Source organism: Hippocampus guttulatus, chromosome 18 (genome assembly GCF_054856545.1).
Source record: "Hippocampus guttulatus isolate MCC_2025c chromosome 18, RoL_Hgut_1.0, whole genome shotgun sequence".
NCBI classification, from domain to species: Eukaryota; Metazoa; Chordata; class Actinopteri; order Syngnathiformes; family Syngnathidae; genus Hippocampus; species Hippocampus guttulatus.
In genome coordinates, this window is record NC_141278.1 from 4,920,267 (window position 1) to 4,946,008 (window position 25,742).

At 46.0% G+C, this 25,742-nt stretch overlaps 1 protein-coding gene across 1 annotated transcript; it reads right to left on the reverse strand.

The window, feature by feature from the left end:
* Positions 1-12: 12 nt before the first annotated feature.
* On the reverse strand, positions 13-25,725 carry kcnh8 (potassium voltage-gated channel, subfamily H (eag-related), member 8). The gene is made up of 16 exons (XM_086137470.1): positions 24,263-25,725; positions 15,588-15,821; positions 13,985-14,116; positions 12,334-12,461; positions 11,468-11,705; positions 11,046-11,203; positions 9,750-9,954; positions 8,124-8,327; positions 7,520-7,719; positions 6,067-6,316; positions 4,620-4,834; positions 3,667-3,735; positions 2,902-3,164; positions 2,143-2,261; positions 1,854-1,933; positions 13-498 (listed from the first exon to the last, which is right to left on the reverse strand). Exons 1-16 carry the CDS (start codon positions 24,336-24,338, stop codon positions 13-15), a joined length of 3,057 nt encoding a protein of 1,018 aa, XP_085993596.1. The 5' UTR covers positions 24,339-25,725.
* Between the last annotated feature and the right edge of the window lie 17 nt (positions 25,726-25,742).

The following is a 25,742-nucleotide window of genomic DNA, read 5'->3' on the forward strand; positions in this document are numbered from 1 at the left end:
CGGAGAGAACTGCTACAAACTCTTCGTTTGGTTCTGGTAGATCTGCATGAGTCCACACTGAGGGTTTGCGCCACTCCCGTCCTGCGGAGGTGGACCGCGTACCCTTGACCTGATAGAGGTAGAAAAGCCGTCTTTGCATCGCTGGGTCTCCGGTGAGCTGAAGGGCGAGGAAGTCCCGCGTGCCTCTGCCATGATGGAGGAGGGTTGCGCTTGAAAGGGACTGGGGGCGTACCCGAGCAGCGGCTCCCGGGGCGTATGCGCCCGGGAGGCGGCGCGGCGCGTGGCTTCGGGCCGCGAGTCCGTCCGGATGGAGGGAGTCTGAGAAGACGAGGGAGGGCAAGGGTAGCACGGAGGAGGGTCAGCGTGGGGCAAGTGAATGCGGTGCGAGGAGCACGCCAGTGTTGTTTGGGGCCCGGATGACATCAGGGTCTCCATGAGCTGGGCCATCCGCTTCATCACCTGGCCCAGGTCCGCTACTTCCCTGCCTAGGTTTAGCACCTGCCAGTTCAAACAAAAACAACACGTGAAAGCTCATGCATGCTCTTAACGCCAAAGGTGACAACAAATTTTTCAATTGTAGTTTTTGGTGTATTGGATCAATCTGGTGTTGGCATTTTCAAACGATCACCTCCACAACATCCAAAGAAAATCACCGTTTCCCATCACTAGAGAGCATTTTTTTCCCCCCCCAATAGGGTCTTTGCTCTGGCTCTCCCCAATTGCTCTGGTGCTCCTTGGGGGTTCATCCAACCCAGTCATCTTAACGACCTCCCTTACGTCAGTCAATCTATCAGACGTCAACACGAAAACTCTCGGCTCCGATTTCATTCACGTAGCAAACGAATGCCCTTAATGATATGTGTGGCGAGGCGGGGAGGTGCCGCGCCCCCCCCGCGTGTCGACAGAGGGCCATGAAGCCGTGCCAAGGCGCCATCTGTCTCTGCCGGTTGGAGCGCTCATTGCCATTCATCAGGTCAATCATGCGTCGCCGCCAACCGGGGAGAGAAAGAGGGAGAGAGAACATCAGCCCTCCCGGCATCACCCGCTACCGCGGGTGGGAAGCGAGATGACCGCATAGTTATGACCGACGCTCACCGACCACGATATTAGGGACACCCGCAGAGGCATCCTCGGCCCGGATAAAGACAATGCTTGGACCGACGCTGTTGTTCAGGTACGAAGCGGATATGTTCAAGATGTTTAGGCGATCACACACACCGCTGCGATCGACTGCAGCGGCTAACGGAAAAAAAAGCCCAAACCCAAAGTCGGCCTCCGATAAAAATAGAAACGGTGAGAGCGACAGTTTGATCTGACACGCCGTCAATACGCTGGCAGTTCTGCTTCGCCACCTCAGGGAAGGGGAATTGCGGGAAGTGGTCAGCCCTGCAAGCGGCAAGCAAAAGCATAATCATCAGGGATGGCAATGGCTGGCTAGCGATGAAAAAAGCGGAAAGGGGCGTGGCCTGGACGGGGCGACCAATCACAACAAGTAAGACGTCATACACGTCCAATCGCAGGGCTGTTTACAATCGGAAGATGGAAAGACTGATCATGAGAGCTCGTGAAAACTCGACGATAAGATACCTGACACCCCCCCCCCCCCCCCTAAAATTTTCTCAACGGATTTAGACGATTCACAAAAATGATCAATTTAAGAAATGAAACGGCGGATTTCCGCGTATCCGCGAAAAATTGCCATCCCTGAATCATATGAGATGCTAAGCGGCGCCGGTCACAACGTGAGGCACACCTGGACTTTCTCACGGGATCGATTGCAATGCTTGTTCGGGGACACTTCCTCTTGTTTCCAGCACCGTCTGTGGACGTTCGATTTGCGCACACACACTTGCCTGTTGGTTGAGATGTCGGAGTTGTCCTCTGGTGTCCTCCGCTTTTGCCGCTAATTCCGCCGTGCTGATGTGTAGCATTTCTGTGACATAAAAAAAGAAAAAGGGGTGGGGGGGGGACGTTACCAATCAGTCCCAGGAGTGCTGACGTGGATTTTTTTTTCTTTTTTTAAACAGCATCTGGCAGTGAGAAATTCCGAAAAGCCGCATTAATCATCACTAAACGGGCCAGGAAGGCAAGTAAGCATTTTCACGTGACTGTGCACGAGATGGATTGAGCGATGTGGAGCACCTGTGGTGGACGCCGAGGCACTGATGGAGTCGTTGTCATGGCAACCGCGGTGGCAAGAGAAGCCAGGGAAGGGCAGTAAACTTTCCGTCCCGCCGGCGTCCTCTGTTCCGTCCACTATTCTGCACGGAGGAAATAACGTGTGAGCGTAATTGCGGCAGGCTGAGGCGTGAGCTGTGAATTTTTTTTTTTTTTAAAACTCTTGCAGCTTTCATTTCAACAAGTGAAAACTTGAAGTTTAGGTTCCTTTCTTCATCTTCCTTGACCTCAAAAACAATAACGTCCATTGCTCCTGGTTCACCGTTGTAGGAATCTCATTTTGGCTTTTGTTGTCACCTTCCTCAGCACTTTGACGTGAACCGAGGCAAGACAGCCGCCGCCTTTCATTTTCTTTTCCTGTCCCTCATCAATGTGGGGGGGGGGGCTGTTACATGATGATAAATTGCTGAGCACAGAATATAAACATCCTTGTCTCTCTTGGTCGCAACAACGAAATGGTTCGGCCCAAAAGCTGGGCCTGCAATTTCTGTCTGCGGCAATCGATAGGACCAAGGTGGGGCACCACACTCCACCGCCTCAGTCCGGCTGACTTTCGGAAAGTCGGCGCCATTTTCGGGAGCATCGTCATTTGTAAACAGCTCTCGAAAAAAAATACAATAAAACTCATGTCTGATTTGAGTGACAAACAAAATCGATATTATATTCAATTCTCATAAGAGCGCATTCTGAAAAGCCTCGGATTTTATCGCGATCCAAACTCACCTGGGGCTCAGGTCGGAAGGGCTTAGAGTGACCGGTGTAATACCCGGGCTCATCCCGCGAGGCTTTTCAGAGCTCCGTCCTGCGCTTCCACGATTGGCTTGGCCCATTGGAGTCGACCCAGCGGCGCCCCTGAGGGTCATCGCTCTGTTCTGCTCCGACGACAGACAATCGTCATCTTCCCTCATGTCCCTGTCACGTGCCCCCCGGGCCTCGGCGAGAAGCGCACAACCCTGAACGAGTCGCCCATTCCTTTTCACACCTGGCTGGGAACGGAGGGAAACAATCAAGTCACGTCACGACCTTCATTTTGGAATATTTAAAAAAAAAAAGAGAGAACTTTCACAATGCGGAATCAGATTTGATTGATTTCACGGGAAATGTGTGAAGGCATGAATCCATTTTGAATCGCATCAACCTGCGCTTGTGACCTCTAAGCTCGTGTTGATGCATAGAGGAGACAAAGAAGTGCATATCAAAATGATAATTCAACCCCGGGAAAAAGTGCTGACACTCGGGTCCTGTTTTGTTTGCATGAGTAGCACATTTTGATGAAGCCTCCAGTACTGTAATCAGGGGTTATGCTGAAGACCCAAATATTGATTGACCCAACACTCTGAGAAAAAAAAAAACAGTCCAAGCACAAAGTTCAAGAATGCTTCATTGATTTTTTTTTTCCTTACTTTATTAAAGTGAAGGTGCAGCCTGAGTGCTAATTGACCCAACATCGCAATAACAAAGTAAGCGCCATTATTTGTGGTGTGGTACCTGAGGATCAAGAGCTGCTGTGGAGAGTCGAGCCTTCACCTGGAAGACAGCCAGAGAGGGAAAATGTGCCTTTCAAAAAAAAAAAAAAAGGAGCAATCAGCCAGTATCTGCCTGCTCTCTTCGTTGGCTACATCAATAAGCTAGCAACGTGATCTGGGCAAAAGTCTCAGCACACGCCTCTTATCAGTTAATTCATCCGCCTCTAAAACAGATCCCCCCCCATATCTCAATTCAATCTTGCGCTTCCAACTTTGTGAGAAGACAACACAACCGCCGCCTCATTTAAACTTCGACCCGATTTGTCATACTTGACTCGCTGCAAAAGCTTCCCCTCAAAAATCCCTTTGTTAGCGTTGAGGAAGCGGGCCGGCGTTGAGCGTGCGCAACAAAACTCTCTCCGTCTGTCCGTCACTGTCACACATTGAACGTGTGCGACATTGGGATGAGAACCAAAAACTTGATCGGAACTGCAGTTTTATGGAGAGTATTGTTTTGAGAGGAAAATGTCAGGGTGCCCATGACTCGGCAACTAGGCCGGGTGAAGATCTGCCACGTTCAAGACGGTCGCTCAACAGACGCATGATTCGCACACACAACGGGGGTTGCTGGCGTTAGCTTTTGAGAAAAGGCACACATATTTTCAGCCCGGTTTTCAAGAAAAATACTTTTGCATTTCGTCTTTGGGAGTGGTTTGTTTTCACGCGCTTACAATATTATCGCTTACAATGTACTTTTTTGGGGAAATACACCCCTGCCTCAATTTTTTTAATGAACATTTGGGCCTACTACACCGCTGTATTTTAATGTTGGTCATTATGGCGGTGCTTGGAATTTTCAAGTTGAATTCAATTGTGGTTCCTTGGCCCTATAAAAGGGCTCCAAAACCATTTTCTACCCATTCCCACGCGTCCAATCCTCCAACATTGAATTCGACATCAGCCGGCATGACTCACGTGTGACTCTTGTCCCTCCCTCAGGTTGTAGGTGAGATCCTGCTGGATGTCCTGGACAAAATGATGCGAGTACTCCGGATAGAGATCCAGCACTTCGTACAGACCCTTCAAGTTAATACACTGCAGGTCGCAGTAGGTCAGCGCTTTCACATCCGCGTTGGTTTTGATCACTCGGTCGTCTAAGGAGAGGTTGGCGCCGATCAGATCTCCTTTACCTTGCTCATTGGACACACAGATGGGGCACATCAGATGAAGGGAGATTGCAGGAGGTGCCAAAGAAGCCAGAAACAACAACAACAATACACCAACAAATATCTGATCGCACCCCCCCCACCCCCTCCCGCCTCCTCCCAAAAAAAATCATCATGCTCCTCGAAGACTTTTTTCACGTATTCCTCTTTCCAACCTTCTCCAATTTTTACTTCCTCTCTACCGCTTTCCAAGTTCTGTCCTCGATTGACTTTGCTACACCGCAATTAAGTTATCCTCACCCAGAAGGGAATCAGCACACACACACACACACACACACACACACACACACACACACACACACACACACACGTCACGCATAATAAACAATATTCTTCTTGATTCAAGGCGAGATGTTGTTCCTCGCAGATGTTTGTGGATGGAAATACTCATCCTGGGAATCAGGTTGGTTTAAATTGCGTTTCGGGTTAGCTCTGTGACTTTGGGAGAATTACACCGCTTCTCTCTACAAAAACAATAAAAAATAAAAAAAATTCACATGACTGTTACTTTGAAGTAGAAAACTGTAGGTTAACTCAATTTTTAAAAAAATATGAAACCTAGATGGTGGATTAAAAACTGACTGAGAGCAGGAACAATAATGAATCACTTGGCACACAGTTCATTATTTTGTGCCACATGACAGGTTTTAATGCATCTCCTAGTTTGCGTTTCCTCTCATTAAAGCTTCCATAAATGGTTTTGATAAAAATACACTCAGCTCTTAATTACTTTAGGCACCTTATTTTTTCGCAGAGTTGCATCTTTGCCAAAAGTTCTCAGCTCCTTAATGAGACGTCGCCATTTTATCGCAAACTCATCTGCGTCGTGTTTCATCACCGCCCAAGTGATGTAAACATCACCAGTACGCGTTCGATACTTTTTCCAGTGGTTAAATCCTGCACATCAAGTAAACCGTGGCCAAAAAAATATGACAATGAGCATGTCCTCATGTGGATTTTACAGCCAAAGTATGGGGGGCAGGGTGACAACTGATGAAATGTGATTGCATGGGAGCCTTCTCCAAACAAGAGGCTCATTTAAACGGAACCAACTTTTGACCGGCGAGGCTCTCAGAGCTTCATTATCAAAACTGCTGCGGCAACTCCCCCCCCCCCCCCTCAAGTCCTAATAAAGGCACGCGGGGGAGTCGTATCATATCTTGCGCGTCATAGGATATAAACATGGCGTAACTGACCGAGAATCGCCAACACCATGCCGTCCTTCAGGACCTCCATGCTCCCGGAGCACACGAAGAAGATGGCCTGCAGGGCGTCGCCCTCCCGGAGGAGATACTCTCCGGGAGCACAGAAGGTGGTCTTGATGTGCAGCGACAGAGAGCGCAGGCAGCCCCGGCTGGCCGAGGCGAAGAGTGACAATTCCAGGATCTCTTTGTTGAGGTGCATGGTGATGTCGGAGCGGAGCTCATCCGGGAAGTCCTTCAGCAGCTGGGAAGACCACGAGAAGCAGTCGTGAAAGTTGGAGTGGATGCTTCGAGTCGAGGTAACATCAACTTGTCACCTGGACAATTTTCCAGAGCGATAAAATGTTATCATTTGAAGTAACGTATTTTTCGCATGATAAAGCGCTTTGGAGTATAAGGCGCACCTTCAATGAATGGCCAATTTCAAACCGTTTTCATATTGAGGGCGCACCGCATTTTAAGGCGCATGGAATAGAAGCCACAATAGTGACTGCGGTTGCGTTATGTATCCACTAGATGGAGCTTCGCTAAAGGGAATACAATACAATAAAGCTTTGACAATCGGCTATAACAAAGCGCTTTACAGACCATTTAAAATGCTACATCCAAGAAATCTGAATATTGATCCATGTACAAGGTCCATCGGATTATAAGGCGCATTGTCGGCTTTTGAAAAAAATTGAATGCGTTTAAGTGCGCCTTATAGTGCGGAAAATACGGTAGTAGTAGTACATTCTTCCATGCAGGTCACAAATGAATAATGGCACACTGTTGCCACACACATCAAATAAAATCCCAAACTATCTGCTATAAGCTTTCAAAAATGTTCAACATATGAGCGGCCTGTCTGTCTTCCCCTCCTTGTCAGGACTACAATCTGGAGCTCGACAACCCCCCCCCCCCCCCGCCTCCCCCATAAGACTGATCAATGAGCCATCAGGGCCAAGGCGACTGTAATCAAGAAGCTCATCTTTAATTCATCTGTCTGAGATTCATCAGAATCGCTCCGTCTCGGCGTCGCGGCGCCAGGGTGACAGCTGTCTCACACGGCGCTTCGCCGCCCGGAGCCGCTGCCTGCCTCAACTCTTCCAGGCTCGGCTCAAGGTGGCAATGAGACACTGTTCCTCGTAAATTCATCTTGCCCATCAAAATATGTCCTTAAGTAACCTCTGTAACGGCACTCCATCTCGACGAAAACTATTTAGAGCCCACCAATTCAAATGCAACTACAGTATTTAGCGGATGGTGACAGGTTGAAGAATCGGCTTTTTCAAATTACAAAACTGTTCAACCTAACACCCCCCAAATAAAATTTAAAAAAAAATACATACATGGAGGACAAAACCTGATATAAGTTTATCACGCTTGACTTGCCCAAGCGATGGAACTTATTTCTCTGCAATTCCCTTTGACCCACCAAAGGAGATGGGACCACTTTTGTTTGTACCTCATTACAGTCGATGCCGTTGTTGACTGACCAGGTTGTCTGAAAATACTCCAGCATTCGCTGCTTCAAGCCATGCGGCAGATGATGCACTCGAATAAAGTCCTTGAGGTCTTTGGTCCTGGTATGATACTGGGACCAGCGGGAGTACATCCTCTGGATTATGGCTGTCACGTTGCCAAAGACCAATGCGTGCATCAGCGCTGCGGGGGGAAGAGAGAGGGGGTGGGGGGGTGGGGGGGTGAATGCACTTGATTGCGGCATGTGTATGGAAAAGTGAGTGCGGGTGACAGCGGAAGCCTCCTGGCACTTGAGAACATTTAACATTTTGCAGGAGTAAGGGAGAAAACGTCCACAGGAGAAAACCCCCGCCACGGTGACCTCTTTCCGCCCTCTAAATGCAAACGGCAGGTCAACAAGCCGAAACTGGATCAGACTGACCCAATTCGATCGACTTGATTAATGTACCTGCAAAATTTTAGACACGCGGCACGGAATTGTGCCATTTCAGCGCCTTAAGAGTCTCCATTCATAAATTCTACACCCGCAACATGAGGTGCACCAACAAAATCTACAATCTAATTGTATCGGTGTGTCCTCCGCGTACCTCCTATGAGCATGACGCAAATGGAAAAGATTTTCTCCACGTCCGTGTTGGCCGACACGTTGCCGAAGCCCACGCTGGTGAGGCTGCTGAGGGTGAAGTAGAGAGAGGCAACGTAAACGCTGCGGATGGTGGGCCCGCTGGTGTTGGCGCTTCCGATGGGGTGGTACGGCGACTCGAGACGCTTTGCCAGCTCGTGCAGCCATCCTGGAGAGATGATGTCATGGGGCGGAAAAGAAAACAGATACGTTGACATTTATATTTCCGGTGAAGGCTTCTTTACTTGTGCTGTTGCGTTTTTTTGTTGTTGTTGTTTTTTTATGCTAGAAATGCTTTGCAACATGTTCATAAACAGCTATTGATCTAAATATGTAATAGCATTGCTAATTACGACCAAAAAAGAGAAGCTACAATCGTGGCTGCGGTTGCATTATGCATCCACTAGATAGAGCTACACTAAAAGGAATACAATACAACTTTTCTCTATTTATATAGTCTTCACAACCGCGGCAGCTGTAACAAAGCGCTTAACAGACCATTTAAAATACTATGTGGAAGAAATCACAATATCCATATATAAGGCGCATCGGATTATAAGGCAATCTGTCGGATTTTGAGAAAATGGAATACTTTTTGGTGTGCCTTATAGTGTGGAAAATACGGGAACCAACACCGTTTCTGTGCTTGCGCAGAATCGTTTTCACTATCCCCCCGGCCCCCCACACAGGATGCTCAGTAGTGTAATGCCCGTCAAGACAGAGAAAGCCCAAAGTGGCAGGGTGTGGACACCGTGGCGAGCAAAAAGCTCCTTTGCTAAATCTAAAACAATGGATTGAAACCGAAGCATATCAGATGTTATGGAAGCAGAACTAATCCCCGGTCAAGCCGGAGTGAAGACATGCAGCTGATCCCTGGAGAGACTCCTGCAGACACTGATGAATGGTAATTGGATAGAAGCAACCTCACAGCCGCTTGACTTCCAACGCGCATTCGGCATCCAAAATGCATAATTAGGATACAACACATTCATCCTGCCTCCTGTATTTTATTTTTTTTTTTAATGACACCGAGAGGCAGTAATTGGTCAAGAGGAATCGCGTCATTCTCACGGCCCGGGCAATGCTGACCCGGAACCGCTTGCGAGGACAACAGTGAGAGGTAATTACGAGTGGCGCAGTTCATCAATACTGACAAGAGATCAGCCCGGGTGTTCTCATTATATGAGGGACCTGCGTACTGGAGGGAAAGCCGAATCCGAAATGATCGACGGAATCACACCGTTCGCTCACTTGAATCCCACAATCGAGAAAAATGATGATTCGTCATCATTTAAATGTAGATGCTCAAAAATAAAATAAAATAAACCACCATTTGTTGCATATATTTCTCGATGCCTTTATATGGGTTCAGAATAATGTTGTGTTTCCACGCAAATCCAGTACGACTATATTTTTAACACGGTATTTTCATATGCAACCCCTTAAGAAAGAAACGCGCATGCTGATCAAGACACGTCAACGCCAAGAGAGATTAACGCAGTTGATGTTTTTGTGGGGGGCCCCCCCAAGTGACGGCCGAGATGAATCTGAAATTCAAATGTTGCCACTTTCAAATTTTGCCATTGCTCACCGATATCCCAGTTGTAGGAGTTGGCCTCCATTTCCATTTTCCCGATGATGTACCAGATGCAGGCCATCCAATGGGCCAGCAGGGCGAACATGGACATGAGCAGGGTCAGCACCACGGTGCTGTGCTGCGAGTAGCGGTCCATTTTCTGGAGGAGGCGAAGCAAACGCAGCAGGCGCACCGTTTTTAACAAGTGCACCACAGACACCTGGTGGAAAGAGACAAAACGAGGTGGGATTAAAATCATACGTTTTGCAGATGCAGTCGCTCGTTGCGATGGAGTGGGCTGTCGGGACAAGGGTGATCGGTAACCCTTCGCATCGAAGCCGCACGGTACCTTGCAAGTATATTTGCGCGTATGGGCACCTGAGTGGGGAATATGAGAAAGTGGCACATAAATGCTATCAGAGGCGCACGTACCTGCATAATGTTGCCATCTATCATCGCCAGGCATCCCACCTATGGTGAGAAGCCCTCTCTTGTCCACCAGGAAGCCGCAGAAGCGTACCTACGTTCTGCCTTTCTCCATCAGCCATATCCCCCCGCCTTCCTTTCACCTGTGTCAGCCCTCTCCAAATCTCCTCTCGCCACTCGATTGCTCACCATTTCTCGGCGGTATTCGTGAGACAGTATCATTTTTAATAACAACGCTCATTTACACGCCACCTGCTGGCAGCAATGTGTCCCCCCCCCCCAATCCCTCCCTACGAGCTATAACCTGAGCAGTCTTGTTTATTTTCAATTCCTTTACAGATACCCCACTCCATACATTTATCAGTGCGGTATCCATTTGCGGTTTTCATTGTGCCTTATACTGCCCCCTAGTGGCCAGAGCACGCACACCAGAGGGAGCCTTACAAAGTGCATTGAATAGAAGCATAAAGTGCGCCAAGTATCAGCTGGCGGGGGTCAAGGGGTGCAGGTCCGCCTAATTGCTCCACCGCCGCGCTTCCCCCCTTGCACTGCGCTCTCCATAAAGGGCGTCTCGCACTTGAGTCAAGCCGTGCAGAAAAAAATGACGCAATAAAGTACGATCGCACGCACAGAGGCTTTTTCTGTGCGTGCAATCGATAGAGAGAATCAAAGAGGCAGCGGAGCAGCAATGGGAATGATCCGCGTGAAGCTGCTGGAGAGGAATGTCGGATGGGCTTCCCCATCCAGACGCATGTCGACGGGATTCGTTAAGGGCCTCTGTTGGGCAAGACATCAATCATCGGGTTTTGACATCATCTATTGTTAAGGTGCCTTAAAAAAATGTACGCAACGGGGGTTGAGCACAAAAGCCCAGAGGCTACTCACCACGCTGACTTTGAAGGCATAGAGCAGGTCAAAGGGCAAGGCGGCCACCAGGTCGATGATGAACCAGGTGGTCAGGTAGTGAAAGCAAATCTGCCGAGCGTCAAAAATCACTTGGCCTGACTTGCTGACGTAGGTGGTGCAGAAATTGAAGACAATGTCTGCAGGAGAATTTTTATGTTTTTGGAATCAACGACAGCTACATTCAGAGAATGCCGACCTGGGCGAAATATTGCAACATGCTGAAACATTTGTTTTTTGTGTAATCGATGAGTGACAATTTTTTTTTTTCACCGTAAAGGACAAATATGGATTTTTTTTCGATTTTTCATTCTTCAATGTGTACATTCTCATCCAAATTTGATGAAAATGAAAGAGCCACACGAATGAAAACATGAGCTCCCAGGTGGAGGTGTGTAACGCACCCAAGATGAAGAGAATCTCCACGGCGATGTCACTGACGGTCGTGCTGCGGGTGAGGTCGTCGTCGTCGCCGATGAAGCAGACGTTGTACGGCACGGTCACGGCCACGTAGAAAGTGGCGAGCAGGATCAGCCAGTCCCAGCCGGCCTTGCATGTGCTATAATGCAGCAGGATGAATTTGGACTTTTTGGCATCTGCTACCTTGTACTCGGGTAGGGGAGGAGGGTCGCCAAACACATTCTGGACACAAAGAAATAAAATATAAACAGAAACAAAAGACAATCACAATTTACGCTGGATATGTTTTGAATGTAGCGAGGATACCAAACCATCTAATTCCATCCAACCAATGTCTGTTAGCTTAATGCTAACATATACCTAATGCAGAACAGATTATTATTATTTTTTAATTATGTTAGCACCACAGTAAGCGCTGTTCTGTTTTGAAAGTAAACACGTAGGGAGGATACCAAACCACGGCATTGCCATCTAAAGTAAGTCTGCTAGCTTAATGCTAACACAAAATAGCAAACAGGAATTAGCATAGATGTTGCGGTGATTTTGGACCTTTAAACAACTACTACTTGAACACACAGAGCATAAAACAATACACACGGGAATATACAGAATTTTTCCTTCTTTGTCCCAACTTCTTGTGATTAATTTTGTTGGCTTTTAAGCGTTTACCCATAAATGGTAAACGCTTAAAAATCGGCGAAGTAGCGGCAGCGCAGAGGATGAACCGCAAAATAGTTGTTTATTGTAGCGTGTAAACTGTGTGTGCTCGCATCAGGTTTGATTTTCAGACATTTTATTATATCACCACCTGTCTGGTGGTCTCAAGTATTGTCTTTTTTGGACGATATACCTTATTGAGCTTAATTTTGCTCTTCTCTCTGCTATGGAGGTGCCCAGAGACGTGGTAGAGCACGGTGCTGCTCCGCATTCGAGCCGAGCTAAACGGAGAGCTTGTTCTGATCCTGCCACGCCGTCGCTCTGCAAACACACATTGAAGTGTCCAAAATGAACAGAATTGATGAGTTTCATCACATCGTAATTACTGTTTTTTCCACACTATAAGGGGCATCTAAAAGCAGCTTGAACAGTGCATAGTGTATACAGTACATTCTAGGCCAAGAGCAGTGGAGTGCTAGAGACATTAGCACTGTTGGCTGGTTATGAGAAGTGGAATTCAAGGTTTAAAAAAAAAAAAAAAAAATCTCATCATCTTTCAGGGGAGCCGCGTAAATGTGCAGATTTGGATCCATTGAGATTACGCTGCCAAAAAGGTATTGATCGATGAAGACGTTCTCCAACGAGGCAAGGCAACGTTCTGCGGAAGCAGTTGGACCACGATGGATGTGTTCTGGTCAATCTGGGCTATTGAAGCCATTTCGTGCACGAGTGTGTCGCCGTCGTAGTGCGCGGGATGGATGGTGTGATGCGCTGAGAGTGGGACTCGGATAATAGACGGAGCGTTATTGCCGGCGCGCTCTCAACCGAGTGGAAAGGACTAAGTCCGGATTGGCTTGAGGGCAGATAAAGGCAATAACAAAGCCAGCGCTGAAGAACCGAAGTGCTAACTGCTTTTGAGTGTCCTCTTGGAAAGCGCGCGCATTTTCTAGTGCGCCAGCGAGTGCCGGCAGACCCCCAGATGAGGGGAACAGACAGGGCCCATCCATAAAGAGGCAGCGCCTTGGGGGACACGACACGGCAGGAGTGTGGAGATGGAGAAATGCTTTATTTTTAGACCTAATGAATATCCCTTTGCTGTTAGAACCATCCGTGTGGGGGGATGGGGAAGGAGGGGGGTCCATAGGTGCCGCGGGAAAACACACGAGCCGGAGGACGGAAGCATACGTTGTTCCCCACTGCAAAGGAGCAACAGATTTCTTACCCACAAGATCATCGATTTTGCGCTACTTTGCAATTGGGCGGGAAAAAGCCCATCGCCGCGACTTTTACCAACAGAACACCAAAGTGCGAACATTTCTTACCGCTCATATTTTCATTTCAATGAGCTTGTCACCCACCAAGTCACGCCAGTGGGCTGTTTGTCGAAATCTGTGAGGGGCTTGGCTGTATCAGCCAATTTCATTTTAGGTTGAAAAGCTTTTCATCAGGGGAGCAAAAAATAACTTTGCTTTGCGGTGATGCTTCCTGCTCTGCCTTATTTACGGTAATGAGCACAATTATGCACGCAGACACACACACACACACACACACGCACATGCAATGACCTACTGCGTGGATAAATTTAGCTCAATGTCATTTATGCAATCCAAAGTGACTTTGGCCAAAGATTGTCTTTTCTTCAAAACGGATCAAAGTTAACAGATGGAAACGTTCTAAGGACAAAAATGATTTTATTTTTAAAAAAAAAGAAAAAACAAGCACAATGCACTTCTTGGGCTGACTCTTGAGAACCTGTCCAAGGACGTTCGCATTTTCCCTTGAACCTGTTCAGCGGTGGCAAAAGAGCACCCCCCCCCCCCGCCCCCGAATGCATTCTCACTGACCTTCTTTCTTGTCCTCTTGGATGCTTTTGGCTTTAACGTCAGTGATGTTCTTGAACGAAGCCAGAAAGAGCACCACGTCCCCCTTTTCATTCTTAATTGGCACAATGTCCAACAGACACCAGAAGAGCACCCCTGAAAAGAAAAACACTCCGATGAACACATTTCTTGACCACCTTTTATTGAAAGTGGCTTAGACCTGAGCGAGAAAACGGATGGGTGGAGTTCAATCGTCATATAACAACTATTTTCGATGTAGTAACTTTGTTACTGAAAAATCGCAGCCACGACGGGTGTCCTACGTTAGCACGAGCGCTGCTTACGTTGCGTCTTCGTACTTTGTCGCTTCGGTTTCGAGTGCGGAGCACACAGGGCACCAAAACTCGACTTTTTGACAGTTGTTGAAAAACCACAAGAGGTTTTTCCTTCTCGTCTGGAGGAATAGGAATGAATGAAATGCAAATGACGAGAATCTCCCATGGAGTTTTCTCCCATCACGCTGATGACTCAGGCAGTGCGTGTATGTGCGCGACTCCGTGCGGCGTCGTGCACTTTTTACACGACAGGCAAGATTATTTGTGGACAACTGGCTCAGGACTCAAACCGGCGCGCCACCTTTTGACTTTCAATTACATTTTCCGATATTCTGAGCGAGCCGAAAAACAAAAATCTTGGGACTTGGAATCCTCGGGTCAATGAAGAGTTTCAAGATTGCGGTGGTAGGAACAGCAGGGTGTCGCCAGCATAACAATTAGCTGATGTGTTGGTTTCAAGCTGAGACAACAACAAAAGAACTGAACGAGGGGGGATGTGGGGTAGGGGGGGGGAGGGGTCGTAAACCGACAAACTGTACATTGTGGAAACAGTCAACTTGGAATTGCACTTTCGAACAAAGTGGAAAGTGCAAAGAGACAGATGTTGGATCTGAGTAAAAAGAAATACGTGATATCAGATTGCGCAGTGTGACTGGAAAAGCAACTCAAGGAAGGACTTGGTGGCAGGATCACATCTGTGATGCTATTCGTTTGGGAAAAAAAAAAAAATATATATATATATATATATATATATATTTTTTTTTTTTTAATAAGACCCACAGCCATTGGAAAGTGTATATGAATTCATCCCAAAGTAAGTTTTTCTCTTGGCTCAGCTCATTTATCGACCTGCCGACTTACAGCACTCGGCGACATGTCCCCATCCACCTCCTCGACTCTTTCCGGGCGGAATATCGTGCCGGCGGTTACTTGTAACTATGTTTAATCACCAAATAATGATGGGCAGGGGGGGGGCAGAAAATGTCACATCATCTTTCTCTTCAGCAAATAATTGTATCCCTCCATGGCTGCTGTACATCAGTGCCACCTTAAATGAGGCTATGTCCGAAATAGACAATGAATTCATGAATATTTACTTGGTTAATACGGTTAATCCTTCTGTCCGGGCACTCCTCAATAGCACAAGTTAGGATATGACATTTTGGGTATGAGTGCAATCTAAAAAGATGAACAAGACTGGACAAAAGACTGCAAATGAGAGATTTGGTCATAATCATCAATTTCTGACCAAACTCTGCAAAATGACAACAGCTGAACAACCCGCGGCTTACCTGTCTTACTGTAAAACATGATCTCATCCTTGAACTCCTTGCGCCCCTCCAAGGCGTCGTCGATGCCGATGATGATATTTTCACTGGTCTCGGGGCCGTAGAGGAACTTACACGCGCAACTCTTTTGCATGACTTCCGCCCTGGAGAAGCCTGTGAGCTCACAGAAGCCATCCGAGCAGTAGACGATGGGGAAGCCTTTGGACACCTGAGCGTTGGCCAGAATGAAATTACTGTCTGGAGGAGGAAAAGAATGGGAGTGGGGGGGGGGGGGGGGGGGGGTCACTTGATTGATTAGAAGTGACCGTAATTCAATGACCATGATCCATCCATCATTGCGGAAATTCTCCATTAAAGTGAGACCATATGAAAACATTTAAAAGTCTTACACCTGCGACAAACTTAAAAAAAAATAACCACAATTGTTGGCACGCGCGTAAGCTTTTTACACACATTGTAACCATATATACTGAAGAGAATTAAAAAAAAAAAACACACACACAATTATTGCATATTATTTTTCAAAATGGTCCACACCCAATTTAGAGAATAATAATGATATGTGCTTTGGCTTTTCATGTTATGTGGATGTTGATACAAGAGTGTGTTAAAAACGTTCATCGTGGCCTCTAAATCGCATACAGTACGGAACCCCCCCGCACACCCCCCCGGACTCAAAATCAATTGATTCAACCCTATTACACAAGACAGGAGTTCTAACCTGATAATATTCATTGGCACGAGTCATCCTGCAAAGGGACTTGTTCTCATAATTTCTATTTTCTGCATCAATAATTTCAATCCCACCCCCCCCCCCCCCCACCCAGACCCCCTTACAACGCACTGGTATTTAATTGTTTTATGTTGCACGTCAGGCTTTGTTGAAGGAAAGCACCTCAAACTATGTGTGGGAATATCGCAAGTGGAGAATAAAGGCCTTGTATTTGTCCCTCATGAGTTTGTGTTCTCTCAAAAGCTCTCCACGTTTGGGGGGAACTGCATCAAAATATGAATGGATGTCATGTTCAGGTGCGCGGGACTTTCACTGTGCAAGTGATAACTATGATGGTTGGGACGGCAGCATATTTAGCATCGGTGACACGAACACACTTGCGTGAAAGACACGCGCAGTATCCTAAGACGTTCTAATAAACTCACCGGACACACTATTAGGTACAACCCACGTCGGCCAGCGAAAACCGCAGCCAGTTGAGACGGATACATCTGATGGACAGATACTGGAGAAAAAAAATTGATATATCGTACCAATCGTAGCCACAGCCTTCCTAAAATGAATAAAATCCAGTGACATAGAAGATAGAGGAGGGAGGCACAAGCCAGGAATGTTTTGTCAGCAGCAGTGCACGGGCCAGACAGCTGGTCAAAAGGCGCTCACAGCATTGGGACCGGCTGTCAGTTGTGAGGCCCCTCAGGCCCCTGATGGTAAGCAAAGACCAACAGGAGCGCTGGGCTCTAAGGGTCCGGATGCGAAGGCCCGAGGCCTGTTTGATGGCAGCCTCATGTGCACGAGAGACAATCCTCGACAGGAAACGAATGCTTACAACGAACTTGCCGCAGTGCTGTGTAAGACAGAGAGGTTTAAAAAGGCTTGCAGAGAGCCGGTTAGCATACGATCTTCAAAGCGCTGGGTCAAAAGTAACCTCCGTTGGGTGAAATGGCTAACCCAGTGTTGGGTTCAAAAGGGGCTGAGCCACAGCTGGGTTGAGGATTTGAACTTTGAACCTGGGTCAAGATTTTACAACAATAACATAATCAAATCGAATGTAAAGAATGACTTGGTTACATTTGGCCCCTTTTCTATCCTCTAATATCCTCCGCACAAATCCCGCCTCCTCCTCCTCCCAGCTACATGCCAACTGCAGTTTTGGATCTGTCTGCCTCAAAATTTTTCATTTTTCCCCTCCACCTTTTGGAATTCCAGCAGAGTAGCCATCCTCCCCAGATCATTTACTGTATCCCCCCCCCCCCCCCCCACACACACATCCCCCTTTGCACATACACTTTCTCGCAGCAGCGCTTGAGATCATTTGTTTTGACCGCTTCCTTTCACTTAGAAAACACTTGAATCATCTCCTTGCCACACTTTTCTACCCCACTTACCCCCCCCCTCCTTTTTTTTCCCCAGCCTCTTCATCATCTCCAATTTTCCACAAACTCACTCTCCCTCTTCCCCTCATCCCCCCCTGAATCTCTTTAACCTAATTGTTCCGATGTGGAAACCCATATATCATTTCCTATCATGCTCACAAAAGTGCCTGACAGCTGTTGAGGAAAACCCCTCAGGACCGGCGAAGAAAGTCGGGACGGTGGCAAAAGTGAGAGAGGAAAGAGGAAAGAACAATGCAAAAAAAAAATTTTAAAAAGGACGACGAGAGATTGGCATGGAGTCTTTTTTTTTCTCACCCATTTTGAGCGATACTTTGAATTATCGGCTCAAATGATGCAATATAAATCCCAAAAAGTGAAACCTCCCAAGCGTAGCGCCCTTACAGTTGTGCAAATTGGAGTGTAGCCAAAATGCTTGGACAAAATAGGTCAAACCAAAAACTTTTTCAAGCATCATCGAGTGTGACGTCACGTGAGATTTCAGCAAAAGCCACATGCGGATTTTGCTTTTTCTTTGGCTTCCTTCTTTTTGTGAGGCCATCACAGACGGGGATCAATGACACTTTAATCTTTATAATGGAATTGATTGGAGATAGGAAACAGGCCTGGGTGCTTAGTATAATTTGAGCAATGCTCGCCATCCATCCATCCATCCCCCAAAAATATCTAACTACCGGTAACCTAATGCATATTTCTAGACTGGAGTCAAAAAATCTGAGGATTTGGAAACAGACCAAGCAAACTCACAGGGAAAGGCCCGAACCAAGACCCAAACCCCAAACCTCTGCTGTGAGGCAGATGTGCTCATGACATGCTCCACCGAGCTAAAGGGAATACAATACAATACAATTAATTTATATCGTGCTTTCACAACTACTGGTGCGGAAAATACAGTAAATACAGTACAATGCCCATGGGACAGTCCATGTATTCTTTATTTCACAAATACTGTATATTGCGTTTTGGCTTGCGTTGTTGTTATCGAATACAATTTACATCGGATCTTTCCAAAGCAAGCAAAATGTTCATTCAATGTCATGTTTCACCAGATTGCATTACACATCATTGTAGTCTGATTATCAGACGACTTGCATATTTTGGATATTTACGCAGTCAGCTGCTCGTTCTCTCACAGTCATGTTCCATCTAAAAGGAAATCTACCCGGATGGCAACGTGGAAGAATTTCCCAGGAAATTTTTAGAAATAATTATACCTCTTCCGTTCATAAATATTTCAATGTGGACGATGTTTAATAATGAATTTCAATCTCCCAATCCCCAATATCAGTTTACTACTTGATAATATAAATGTTTGATGATGGCAACAAATTGAAGAATGAGGTCAGGTAGCCTTACATACTCTGCAGTCATGAGTCATACGCTCTGTGGACATCCCAAACAACAACAAAAAAAAAGGTGCCCAAAATGCTTGTTTTGAATCATACTTTCAAGCAGGCCAGATTTGAAAATTAATTCTTTGGAGCTTTATGTGTCAGTTTTACAGCAAACACCACCAGAGTGTGACAACTAAACACAATTACTTTTTTTTATTATTAAAGAATACAAAATACATTTGAATACATAAAATATATTGACAAAAAGAAAGACAAATATATTGTCACAAACAGTGCGCTTTTTTTCAAAACGAACACATTTCACTTCTACAGCAGTAACCGTGCCTGTCGCTTTCCGTCGGCGTAAAAAGCAGGATCCCAACAGACGACTTTCAATTACTTTCAAGAAAAACTCGGCTGTGCTGAAATACAGTACGTGGCAGGGGTAAAATTCTGATTAAAAATGTCAAAACAGGCATTCACTATTGCAAAAGCGGTGATAATGTTATGGCAAGTCTACGCTCCGGCACAGCGGCGTTTTTTTTAACCCCGTTTCTTCTAAACACAACAGGCTCCATATTAAGTGGGATTTGGAGAAAATAGAAGCAGCCGAGCCAATCCATTGGCAGGAAATGAGAGCCCCCCCCCCTACCTCCCATGTGTACCCTGCGGTACGACAGTCAATGATGATTGATTACACCCTCGCAGGCCCATACACTACACTCATTTCTTCCTTGTGTCCTCGCTCCCTGACTGCCCACTGGCAACTTTAGATCTGCCGTCGCACAATTTGGCTTCATCCCATTCTTGGAACACAGAAACCAGAAGTCCTACAGAAGCCAATGTGGGAATTAATCAATTAATTAACTAATTAATTGATTAATTAAACAGATCGACTCCCAAATCCAAATTGTTTTACACCAAAGAGCGCGGGCAACCTTGTGGAAGATCCTGATAAGGGCCATTCTTAAATTTTTTTTTTCAAAACAATCACACTTAGGAATGAGCTCAGACTCTTTCTTTCTGCGGGTTCGAAGGTCACGCTTGAGTGTATGTCACTGGGACAAGCAACACCTCAATCTCAGCCAGCCATAACGATCCCAAGGGAGATGGATTCCTTTATTGTCCGAGATACTCTGATGAGTTTTTAGAGGCGGACGGAGTGGTCATTATAAAGTGGGGGGGGGGAATCCCCACAGAATCTTATTAACTACTTCATTAGAGTTGCTTCATTGAACAAAAGTTTGGCATGGGAGAGTTAAACTGGTTCCTTTGTGGCCTTCTGTTCAAAGACAAAGACAAATGAGCTTTTTTTGGTGCGCATTCGCAGCAAGTTGCATGACGCACGAAAGCAAAAAAAGTGCTGAAAACGCATCTCGCTTTCACTTTTGGGTCCTGGGTGACTTCGACTCTCTTTTACGCAGCAGACGCGCTGCTTCTTTTGGTTCACAAACAAGCGCCGCGGAGCTCACCGCAAAAGTCTTTTTGACGGCGATGATAAAAGAAAAGTAGCCGCCAAAAAAAGGAAGTGGGACTCAAGAGTGGTCAAATAAAGATCTCAACAAGCGGTCCGAGTGTGGCACACGCAAAGGCGACGTACATTCCGGGAGACTTTATTCAAGCCTCGATTACAATAAAGTGTCAGCTGGATTTGGCCGGGGGGGGTCTAATATGGACTCTGTCTCCCCACGGAATGACATGATTGCTTCGCAGCAAGTCTTCTCTGCCGCTGCTGTTGCAGTAATGACGCCAACGCAGACACATGCAGCAGCAATTGGATTTTGCGTTGTCAAGAATCTGTAAGCAATCATTTCAGTGGCCTGACATTTACTTACCTACATTTGCATCCTAACAACTTGCTTTAAGGCTTATTTCATCCCGTCCACGTGGAATTTTATCATTAGCTACAATCATTTTGTGGTATTTAAATGTCATATTATATCGATTGATGACAACTGTCGCAGGCCGGGAGTTTCGTCAATCTTTCATTGGGACGAATTTTAGGGACAATCGCTGAAAAAAAAAAAAGCCATTGTGGCTGACTGAAGTAAATCAGCATCAAACGGAGTTCGTCAAATTGCTTCAAAAATACGCATCATGAGCACTCTATTTCCTCAGGAAAGTGATCGAATAAATCTTTGTACAATTTACCTCAAATTGGACAGATTTTCCAAGATGGCGATCCAAAAATGGCGGAGTAGCTCAAGTTCAGCTTAGCAGTCCAAAAACAGGCTGTAGCTTGGTGTCCCCTCTGACCTTTTACTTCTTGAGTTTTCGGGGTGGCAAGAAACTTTCAAGTACATTACCGCCACCTACTGGTAAGAACTGTTAACCAGGTGTGCCCCAAACCTCTTGTCGCCTTTTTTTTTTTTCAACATTTGTCCAAGATCCAGTTTCAATTTCCTCTTACTGCCCAGCACACATCAAATATTACAATCCTGAAAGACATTCGACAGGACCAAAATAATAATCCCGAAAAGTAATCAGTCCGTCGACTTGAATATTTGATCTCCCTCATTATGATGAACACATCAAGTGGTGCGCTAATGTTCTTTTGATTTTGTCACACATTGTGCGGTGATTCTATTCACAAAGGTGTCCTTCAAGGGATCTAAAGTACTGTCAATTAAAGCGGCTTGCCCATTCAAGCAGCTTATACGTCGGCGGCGACGTTCATCAGCGTTATTTCACAGAGCATCGAGTGATCAGTGCCTTTTCACAGCTCTCAATATAAATCTCGCTTGCCACTACTTTCATGACACCGAAGCGACTTTTGAGAATAATGATAACGATAAAAGATATAGCGCAAAAGCTCTGATCACAAGCTGCAATTGCAGACTGCCGAGCGCTAACAACTTCCGGTGACGCAGGTCACGCGCCACCGTAGGTGCAAGATTTACCTGCTTTATTTTGTTTTATTTTTTTAATCCGTTTTGTGAAAATGAGACGGATAGGATGATTAGAGTGCAGTGTACGTTAACACAAAAAACTATATTACTAACATGCACAAAGACACACAAATGGTTGGGGTTTTTTTCTCCTCTACGCCCCTCGAGAGCAACTTGGGACCAGTCCGCGATCTACCGGTCGATCGCGATCGTCGTAATGGGCACCCCCTGGGTTAAAGCCGTGCATCCATTTATCATGTTGTTCCCAAGTCTGAGAGGCCTGCTTGGGCCTCAGGTGAGGTCGAAGCGGGGGTTGCATAGACGTGAACCTTTTTCGATTCGTTTCCCGGCAAGGCCATCACAGCCCCCGCTGCCTCGATCCCATCTTCCAGTTCAAATTCACTGTTCATTTGCTTCCTTCCCGCTCAAGGACAACACTCGCTTGACAAACCAATGCGCTGTAGGTCCTGGAACAATTCCCCAGCGTGAGAAAAGAGCTACTGGCCGGGCGACTAATGGCTCCACGTGTAGTTGGCTTGGAGTCATTGTATGATGCTGAAGCTGCAGAATGTTAGGCAGAGGGAAATAAAGACCAGGTTGGGAATGGTGCGAAAGCACAGAAGTAGAGGTGGGGTGGCAGGGGGTCAGGCGGTATACCTTTTTCAATTGGAAATACTGCTGCGCCGCGTTTCTTTTCATACAACTACATTTCCCTTGTTGTCGTAGAATATTTGGCATGCGCCATCTTATATTGGCATGCGAATTCAGCCTATTCACCTTTTCAACTGAGCGGACTTCCTCTTGTTGGCATTCTCTTCGAAAAGTGGTATTTATTTATTTATTGCGGTAAGTTTTGGCATTTGTGGACCGCGAAATGATGATCTCGTGTTAACTTCCGGGATAGTGTTCTCGGATGAAAACGGGTGCCCAGACAGGGGCACAAAGTATTCCACGCGATCAAATTGGTCACAACGTGAACAAATTGGGCATCATAAGCCTTCCCAAACTCCGTCACATAAATGGAAAAAACGTCAGGTCACCACATTCAATAACATCATGTGTATACAAGACGTTCAAACAAATCCAGCAAGAGGGAAAGGCTGCCTTTGTTGCTGTACAATTAATTGTGATAGATGCTCTTGTTTGTTTAAAACCTGCGGGACTTGTCGGATACAAAGGCTCGCAAAAAGAGTGTGGACGACACTGGAAGTCACGTTCATTTGTTGAGTGTTTGACATACAGAGAAGCCTGTGTGCTACTGTCCATGGTGCTGATCACTAACAATGATATACCTGTATATATATATATATATATATATATATATATATATATATATTAAAAATGTCTTTTCATTCACATTCCAGACTTCCCTTCCTCCCTTGTGAGTCAGCCATCAACCAACTCCTGAAGGCCATTCACAAAGCAGCAGAAGAGAATCAGAAGTATATGAAAACACTCAACTAATAAAGTTACAAAAACTAAAAATATATAGTTTGATAGATAGTTGAAGATTTTATTTTTTTTTGTACATGCACGTCATGGCGCATGGTCCGGATGATACCACATCTGCCTCATTTGGAGTTATTCGGTGAGCATCCATCCACTCATCCATCTTTTATTTATTCAAGCTAGAAGCCTATCCCAGCTGACTTCTGGTGAAAGACGGACTCTAAACCCTCGACTGATCGCCAGTCAATCACAGAGACAGACAAGGATGTGCACTCACATTCATACCATCAGAGGGTCTGTTGTGAACCGACGTGGACTGCATTGAAGTCAGGTGAATGAATCACCACACTTACTTTATTTCAGTTACCATTGTGGATTTTTTTTTTTTTTTTGGAAAGGGCACCAAAAACCTTTCAGGTTTCTTTTTGTTTGTAAGTTATTGTTTAAAAAATACAAAACGGATTATATTGTATTTTTTTTTTATTATTTTGGATGAAATAGAATTTTTTTTTGTTGCCAACTAGTAAAAATCGACAGAGAAACTCTAAAAAAATAAAATAAAATAAAAGCAGCTTTTCTTCTCATAAATGTGTGGTGCTCTCTGCAGGTGTGCACGTAAACATGCTTGTTATGATTTGGGGAAATATGGCAATGAATCCTAATATGAATAACACTCTCACGAGCAATAATAAAAGATTGACAAAATACCATCGGTCATCATTCAAGTGTTAACTACCTCACCACAGTCTCCAGCCAGCGTGTTAGTATAATATCTCATGCCAGGATAATCGAATAACATTCCGAAAGTCACAGGACATATTCGAGAACAGCTCAAATATCCAGCGCGTGTTTCAATGTACAATTAAAAAAGCAAACTTACGAGTGCCATCAAAGCGCGTTGCTATAGTGTCCAGAAAGGTGTTCTGCGGTGCTAGTAATCCCTTCATCACAGGCATTTTCCCTGCTTGGTATCGAAGTCCCCATCAAACTGAGTGGAGAAGTCGTCCTAACGTGTGAAGTGCACCCTTGAAAGGTTTTGGAGCTGCATGCGCTCGACGAGGCACTCGCTTAGAATGCGACGCTTGGCAGGGGAGCTGCGCTGAGAAGCGCGCACCGGGTGCGTCTGGAAGCTTTAGTTCGCGTGCGTCAAGGAAAAGAGCCGAGGTGAAGCTCGCGCAGGTGAGGGGCGGGTAATAGCCGAGGGGGACGACAGTGACGGGGTGAGACACTGCCTGTCAGCGGGTGCCATTATTGTCACATGGCTTCAATGATCGTCTGTCCGCAGCGTGCAATGCTGCGAGACAGCCATCACTCTCACTTTTCTCTGCTTGCGCACACATCCCGAGTCGCGAGCGAAAACTTTTCTACATCGCGGCTTCCATGCATTCAATCGTATCGCGAATAAGCTATGCATAAAGGAGCTCGATGTACAAGCCATTTTATTAGGCATACTTTAGTAAGAACTGTAAGTTGAGGGGTTCGTAGTTTTGGAATGGATGGCTCTATGTTAAGAATGGGCAAAAGAATAGATTGACTGCGTTTGAAGACAGCTTTATTTTTCAACGTCTGCCCCGCAGTCCGAACGAGAACACACCTTTTTCCGGCTACTAAAACACTTCCTGTTTCCTCCAGCCAATCAGACGCTCTCAACATAAACACGTTTAAGAAGACAATACTGTACTGTTCAAACATAAAATTATAATAATTAATTTAACAAAAGCTTACAGAACCAATACAAAGGCCGAGCCAGTCATTCTAAAATACAGCTGAGTTTGGACGAGTCTGTCGGGTTATAAATTGTCCGCTGAATGCTTATGATGACAGAAAAAAAATCACATCGGCCATCAAAATGTAGCAAAGTTCCAGCAGCTGGGAGTATCGTACAACACAATTCACCGGACTGCTCTTTTATTATGATGCGATATTTTTTTTAAAAAATGGATGGAGGATAATCAACGTTGCCTCCCGAAAGCAGCACGACCACAATTCATGAATCGCGAAGTCAAATGTGAACGGCGCTGACCCCCATTGAGGCGCTTCCGTTGGAGACAGATGGCTAGCTTCTGAATATATTTGTGTTGATAGCGTGACTGTCAACGTCGCTCGCGTTTCAAGCAAACACACCTGTTATCAGGTGGAACAGCTGCTGGACACGCATGCGAGCGTTGAGCGCCACTTAGTGACGGAAAAAAAACGCTGAAAGTGACCGGGGAGTGAAACAACGCCGGGCGAAGAGGTGAAGAACAGCGCTCTCTAGTGGACACAAACGAGCGGTACCTGAAGGACATGCAGATTCTCAACAAGTGTTTCGGAGGGGGAACGAACTCTGGTGCATCAGCAAAAGTTAGACCCCCCCCACC